The sequence below is a fragment of the Nansenia antarctica genome, assembly GCF_963989245.1.
Source record: "Nansenia antarctica genome assembly, chromosome: 18".
Lineage (NCBI taxonomy): Eukaryota > Metazoa > Chordata > Actinopteri > Argentiniformes > Microstomatidae > Nansenia > Nansenia antarctica.
In genome coordinates, this window is record NC_137691.1 from 3,862,412 (window position 1) to 3,870,203 (window position 7,792).

At 45.5% G+C, this 7,792-nt stretch overlaps 1 protein-coding gene across 1 annotated transcript in view; it reads left to right on the forward strand.

Annotated features, from left to right (window-relative positions):
* Positions 1-839: 839 nt before the first annotated feature.
* ikbke (inhibitor of nuclear factor kappa B kinase subunit epsilon) overlaps positions 840-7,792 on the forward strand; it is a gene marked incomplete at both ends in the record, with an annotated part of 17,217 nt that continues 10,264 nt past the window's right edge. Inside the window, 5 exons of the mRNA XM_080548504.1 lie at positions 840-929; positions 2,907-3,044; positions 4,799-4,928; positions 5,935-6,116; positions 7,583-7,743. Of these exons, the coding sequence (XP_080404630.1) occupies positions 840-929; positions 2,907-3,044; positions 4,799-4,928; positions 5,935-6,116; positions 7,583-7,743 (701 nt within the window). The remainder of the gene's footprint in view (positions 930-2,906; positions 3,045-4,798; positions 4,929-5,934; positions 6,117-7,582; positions 7,744-7,792) is intronic.

Sequence of the window (7,792 nt, forward strand, 5' to 3'; positions counted from 1 at the left end):
CTAGGCTTAAGCCTTGTCTGTGAAACCGGCTAGTCTCTTTCACCTACAATTTTCATGGCTGTTTTGTGAATGCTGACTATTCTGTTTTTTTGTTGTACAGTTAAGTTGCCAAACCACACACTTATTCCATATCTGATTACACTTTCAACAATGGACTGATAGAAAATTCTCATGATCTGCTTTCTCACCCCATAAAGTCTGAGTCGCCTCAGGTGATAGAGCCTCTGCTGTAGTTTGTTACATAAGCTGTCTACGTGTGTATTCCAGCAGAGATGGTTGTCTAATTGAATACCTAAAACTTAAACTGCTACAGAGGAAAATAAGACACTATACCTCCTGTCTGTGTTAGTCAACATTGACCTGTTGTCTTCTGATTCTGTTAGTAAACATTAGAATGTTGTATTCTGAGTTACGATTGAGTTCTAAGACAGTTGCTGAGAGCGTATGAGACTTTTATGAGTTATATTCTTCAAGAATAAACGGGAATTAAATTACCATTGTGCACATGTTGTGCATTGTTGTAAGCATGTTAATTCCCTATGATATAAGTAGTACTGTGTATTGACAGTTATAAGCCAAATCAATTGCGATTCATTAACCTTTTAATCTATTACTGACTCAAGTTTTATTTCATGATGACAAAACTGGTGTGTGAATGCCTGCCCTGCCCTGCGCCTCTGTTGGTGTTCTTCATTCATGTCATTAATGTCTCACCAAACATCCTGTCAGGAGGTCCCAGTTCGTTTCCAGGGGGAAGTGTGTCTTGTTTGTTTGATGAAGTGTGACTCATGGTGCTGGTGGTGCTGGTGGGGTTTCAGGTGTCAGGGGGGTAGAAGACGATGACGGCCAGTACCGCCAACTACCTCTGGACCCTGGAGGACGTGCTGGGGCAGGGGGCCACCGCCAGCGTCTACAAGGCCCGCAACAAGGTGACCCGGGCCGGGCCAGAACCCACGCCTGTCCACTGATTAGATCAGATCAGATCAGATTAGATTCAACGTCATTGTTATTGCCTGGTAGCACAGGTACCAGACAACAAAATGCACTTTAGCATCTAACCAGAACTGCAAATAGTGATATAGAAACATGACAGTGATAGTGATAGGTACAGTATGGCAAGTACGGTAGTTAGAGGTATATACAGTTATGAGCTATGTACAGTTAAGGTAGCTATGTACAGTTAAGGTATCTATGTACAATTAAGGTAGATATGGACAGTTAAGGTAGCTATGTACAGTTAAGGTAGCTATGTACAGTTAAGGTAGATATGTACAGTTACGGTAGCTATGGACAGTTAAACTAGTTATGTACAGTTAAGGTAGATATGTACAGTTAAGGTAGTTATGTACAGTTAAGGTAGATATGTCCAGTTAGGTAGCTATGTTCAGTTAAGGTAGCTATGTACAGTTAAGGTAGATATGTACAGTTAAGGTAGCTATGTACAGTTAAGGTAGCTATGTACAGTTAAGGTAGATATGTCCAGTTAGGTAGCTATGTTCAGTTAAGGTAGCTATGTACAGTTAAGGTAGATATGTACAGTTAAGGTAGCTATGTACAGTTAAGGTAGCTATGTACAGTTAAGGTAGATATGGACAGTTAAGGTATCTATGTACAGTTAAGGTAGCTATGTACAGTTAAGGTAGCTATGTACAGTTAAGGTAGATATGTCCAGTTAGGTAGCTATGTTCAGTTAAGGTAGCTATGTACAGTTAAGGTAGATATGTACAGTTAAGGTAGCTATGTACAGTTAAGGTAGCTATGTACAGTTACGGTAGATATGTACAGTTAAGGTAGCTATGTACAGTTAAGGTAGCTCTGTACAGTTAAGGTAGATATGTCCAGTTAGGTAGCTATGTTCAGTTAAGGTAGCTATGTACAGTTAAGGTAGATATGTACAGTTAAGGTAGCTATGTACAGTTAAGGTAGATATGTACAGTTAAGGTAGATATGTACAGTTAAGGTAGATATGGACAGTTAAGGTAGATATGTACAGTTAAGGTAGCTATGTACAGTTAAGGTAGATATGTACAGTTAAGGTAGATATGTACAGTTATGGTAGATATGTACAGTTAAGGTAGATATGTACAGTTAAGGTAGATATGTACAGTTAAGGTAGCTATGTAGATATGTACAGTTAAGGTAGATATGGACAGTTAAGGTAGATATGTACAGTTAAGGTAGATATGTTCAGTTAAGGTAGATATGTACAGTTAAGGTTGATATGTACAGTTAAGGTAGCTATGTACAGTTAATGTAGCTATGTACAGTTAAGGTAGCTATGTACAGTTAAGGTAGATATGTACAGTTAAGGTAGATATGTCCAGTTAGGTAGCTACTGTATGTTCAGTTAAGATAGATATGTTCAGTATGGTATGTACAGTTGTATAATATATGTTTTAAGAGTGTGGCTATATCAAAGGAGGTATGACGTTGTACGGCTGTATAACAGGATGTGTGTGCAGTGCACTACTTTCACAGGAGATAATGTTACCACATTACACTTCAAAGTTATCATGATGTTAAAGATCACATATGATGCCTTTGATGTGTGTGTGTGTGGGTGGGTGTGCACTTCAAAGTTAACATTAAGTTAACGATCATATGATGACTTTGATGTGTGTGTGTGTGTGTGTGTGCATGCTGACATTCAATAGTAGTGTGTGGGCCAATGCTGACCTGTTTAACTGGCAAAAGTGTTCTCAATATGTGTGTGTGTGTGTGTGTGTGTGTGTGTGTGTGTGTGTGTGTGTGTGTGCATGCGCGTGTGTGTGTGTGCGCGTGTGTGTGTGTGTGTGTGTGTGTGCGTGCGTGTCTGTCTGTGTGTGTGTGTGTGTGTGTGCGTGTGTCTGTGTGTGTGTGTGTGTGCGTGTGTGTGTGTGTGTGTGTGTGTGTGTGTGTGTGTGTAGAGGACAGGTGAACAGGTGGCTGTGAAGGTGTTCAACGTGGTGAGCTACAGCCGCCCGTACCAGGTCCAGATGAGGGAGTTTGAGATGCTGAGGAAACTCAACCACAGCAACATCGTCAAGCTGTACGCCGTGGAGGAGGTGAGGGTGGGAGGGAGGGAGGGAGGGAGGGAGGGAGGGAGGATGGGAGGGAGGGAGGGAGGGAGGAGAGGAGCTAAGGAGATGTGGGAGTTTGAGATGCTGAGGAAACTCAACCACAGCAACATCGTCAAGCTGTATGCTGTGGAGGAGGTGAGGGAGGGAGGGAGGATGGAAGGGAGAAGGGAGGGAGGATGGGAGGGAGGGAGGAAGGGAGGGAGGGAGGGAGGGAGGAGGGAGGAGAGTGGATGAGAGGGAGGGAGGGAGGGAGGGAGGAAGGAAGGAAGGAAGGAAGGAAGGGAGGGAGGGAGGGAGGAAGGAAGGGAGGAAGGAGGGTGGAAGAGAGGGAGGGAGGGAGGATGGGAGGGAGGGAGGAAGAGAGGGAGGGAGGTAAGGAAGGGAGGGAAGGTGGAAGAGAGGGAGGGAGGGAGGGAGGAAGGAGGGTGGAAGAGAGGGAGGGAGGAAGGAGGGTGGGTGGAAGAGAGGGAGGGAGGATGGGAGGGAGGGAGGAAGAGAGGGAGGGAGGTAAGGAAAGGAGGGAGGGAGGGAGGGAGAGGGAGAGAGGAGAGGAGAGGGAGGAAAGGAGGGAGGGAGGGAGGGAGAGAGGAGAGGAGCTAAGGAGGCATGGGGAGGACTGAAGGAGGGGAGGAAATTGCTTTCTGTATGTTACCCGTCAGTTGACCTTGTGTATGAGTCTGTGTTTACCCCCTCATTCGGTCAGGGAGGGAGGGAGGGAGGAGGAGAGGGAGGGAGGGAGGGAGGGAGGGAGGAAGGGGGGAGGAGGAGACTGCTTTCTGTGTGTTACCCGTCAGTTGACCTTGTGTATGAGTCTGTGTTTACCCTCTCATTAGGTCAGCCCTATCTGTATCAAGTTTTAAAAATGTGCTGAAGACTTTTATGTTCTGTTCAGCTTTTAATTGAGGGAGTTAGGCTAGGCTTTTTTAACTGATTGATTTGTTTTATTGATTTTTAAACATGAACATGTTAAATTGTTACTGTATTGTTACTTTGTTTGTTCGGCTTTTGAATAGTTATCTTATCTCATGTTTTACTTTACATCTTCGTCCAAGATATGGCATGCATACGTTATTAATCTGCACGTAGGAACATTTATAAGTAGCAATGTTGTAATTTCTCTTGTGACATGAAGCCACACTGGGACCTCCTGGACCAGCCATGACCTCCTTGTTGCAAGTTTCAGAGGTTCATTTAGAGTTAGGCTTCAGGCTGTGACTAATGTACAAACAGCGCCATCCAGCGGCCATTGTGTGTCAGTACACAGACTATCATTGTGAAGAGTGGGGGTGTCATTTCACACCAAAAAGTAGGTGAAAAAGTTGGTGAAACAGCGCGGCGCTCCAGGTGTTAAGCACTATGAGTCTACATTAAGTTGTATGAATATTTGTGCTTTACAAGTGTGCCTCGCCTCTTCCTGGTGTTCCCAGCTGATGTCCAAGCAGAAGGTTCTGGTGATGGAGGCCGGCTAGCAATCGGACGGTTGCTGGTTCGATCCCTGCCTCAGCATGTGCCCTTGAGCAAGGCACTTAACCCCTGATTGCTCCAGGGGCGCTGACTATGGCTGACCCTGTGACTAGAGCAACAAAAACAAAACAAATTCCAACAAGTTGATTGCATGGCAAATAAAACATTCTTCTTCTTCTTCTTCTTCTTCTTCTTCTTCTTCTTCTTCTTCTCCTTCTTCTTCTTCTTCTCCTTCTTCTTCTTCTCCTTCTTCTTCTTCTTCCTTGTGTGTCCAGCTGATGTCCAAGCAGAAGGTCCTGGTGATGGAGCTCTGCTCAGGAGGCAGCCTGCTCAGCCTGCTGGAGGAGCCGGAGAACGCCTTCGGTCTGGACGAGACGGAGTTCCTCACTATGCTGCAGTGTGTAGGTGTGTGTGTGTGTGTGTGTGTGTGTGTGTGTGTGTGTCTGTGTGTAGGTGGATGTGTGTGTGTCTGTCTGTGTCTGTGTCTGTGTGTGTGTCTGTGTCTGTGTCTGTGTGTAGGTGAAGGATGTGTGTGTGTGTCTGTGTCTGTGTCTGTGTCTGTGTCTGTGTGTGTCTGTGTTTGTGTCTGTGTCTGTGTCTGTGTCTGTGTGTGCTTGTGTCTGTGTGTGTGTGTGTGTCAGTGTGTGTCTGTGTGTGTGTGTGTGTGTGTGTGTGTGTGTGTCTGTGCTTGTGTCTGTGTCTGTGTGTCTCTGTCTCTGTCTGTGTCTGTGTCTGTGTCTGTGTCTGTGTGTCTGGGACACAGCGCTTGGTCAGGGGGCCTAACAGGACGATGTATATCAACCATCACCATTCAGCGTGTGGTAAACCCTCCTTAGGCCCAGAGTCCACACGTACACAGGTGTTTTCTGAAGACGGGGTCCACACAAGCACTGTTATAATCTCGTCCACAAGAGAACACTTTAAAAACTATTTTAGGCCAGTAGGTGGCGATAAGACGTTATGTCAAACACCACAGAAGAACGTTAGAAGCATGCGCATTGACGGGCTTCTTCTTGAGTGGAGAATACAACAACCTAAAACACAGTTTGCGTGTAGACGAAGGGCAAGGCGAGTTTTGTATGTGTATAGCACATGTCATACAACAGGGGCAATTCAAAGTGCTTTACATACATACAGCATTAAAAAAATACATCAAAAGGAGAATAGTAAACAGATTAAAAAATACAAATAAAATGATGAGAATAGATAGATAAACATTTAATACGATAACGAAGGAGATAATAGAAATTAATAAAAAAGACATGGGATGGAAGAGAGGCCAAAAGCTAAGCTAAAAACACACCCGGGTACGTGTGGACAGGGCCTTAGTTTATAACCAGTTAGCGTTCCTCATCTCCCTATCCCCCCCCTGTCCCAACAATGAGCCGTTCCTCCTCCCTGTGTCCTCCAGTCCAGGGGATGGACCACCTGCGTGAGAACGGGGTGGTGCACCGGGACATCAAGCCGGGGAACATCATGCGGCAGGTGGCGGAGGACGGCAGGTCGTCCTACAAACTCACCGACTTCGGAGCGGCGAGAGAACTGCACGACGACGAGAAGTTTGTCTCCATCTACGGAACAGAGGAATACCTGGTAAGGGAGGAGAGGAGAGGAGAGGAGAGGAGAGGAGAGGAGAGGAGAGGAGAGGAGAGGAGAGGAGAGGAGAGGAGAGGGGGAATACCTGGTAGGAGAGGAGAGGAGAGGAGAGGAGAGGAGAGGAGAGGAGAGGGGGAATATCTGGTAGGAGAGGAGAGGAGAGGAGAGGAGAGAGAGAGAGAGAGAACACCTGACAGCTGTTGAACCATTGGCATAACCACAGGTACATGGAACATTCAGTATTCAGGTACATGGAACATTCAGTATTCAGTGGGCTTACTGGGGTGGGGATCCTCCACGGCTGCCAGCCACACATTCCTAGTCTGCAGCACACTGACGCTCTTTCTCTCTCTCTCTCTCTCTTTCTCTCTCACTCTCTCTCTCTCTCTCTGACACTCTCTCTGTTCTCTGGTGAAATGTGCTGACTGGGGTCTTGTGGCCCAGATGTGCTGTGCTGTGCACCGGAGCGCTCATGTGTAAAAGCGCCAAGCAGCAGAATCACTACTTTATCTTCCACCGTAGACTGAAGACCCATCTATTCAGGCTACATCTTAACTGTCCCTCCTAAAGACTTTTTCAACCCCGCTACTATCCCCCTTTACAGGTTTCTTTACTGTAAATAAATTCATAAAAAAGACACGAAAGAAAATCTTTATCTAGAAATCTAGAAATGTTTCCTTCTTCTAGCATTATGACTGCCCCTGGCCCGAGCATAGATTACTTGTTGTTATGATGACCGGTGGATAGATGATTCACTTACTTAGACAGATGTAGTTGTTGTAAGTCGCTTTGGATAAAGGCCTCTGCTAAATGCCTAAAATGTAAATGTAAATGGTGGCACACTGACACTCAGTTCTTTTGAAATGTGCTGACTGTTGTCTTATAGCCCAGATATCTGTGCTGTGCAGTGGAGCACTCACATGTGAGACACTAAGCACTTGATGGTGGTGGAAGAGGTTAGAGAGGCCGGATGGCAATCGGACGGTTGCTGGTTCGATCCCTGCCTCAGCATGTGCCTTTGAGCAAGGCACTTAACCCCTAATTGCTCCAGGGGCGCTGACTATGGCTGACCCTGTGACTAGAGCAACAAAAACAAAACAAATTCCAACAATTGCTTCTTCTTCTTCTTCTTCTTCTTCTTCTTCTTCTTCTTCTTGTGTGCAGCACCCAGACATGTATGAGACATGTTACATCTATGTATGTTGTTGTATGTATGTTACATGTATGTTGTATGTATGTTACATGCATGTTGTATGTATGGTGTATGTATGTTACATGTATGTTGTATGTATGTTACATGTATGTTGCATCTATGTTACATGTATGTTGGTGCATGCATGTTACATGTGTGTTGTGTGTATGTTACATGTATGTTGTATGTATGTTACATGTATATTGTATGTATGTTACATGTATGTTGTATGTATGTTGTATGTATGTTACATGTATGTTGTGTGTTGCAGCATCCAGACATGTATGAGCGTGCGGTGCTGCGTGCGCCCCAGAACAAGGCTTACGGGGTGAGCGTTGACCTCTGGAGCATCGGGGTCACCTTCTACCACGCCGCCACCGGCGCCCTGCCCTTCGCCCCCTACGGAGGACCCCGCAAGAACAAGCCCACCATGTGAGTGAATGGACTGACTTATATAGACTGACTTATATAGACTGACTTA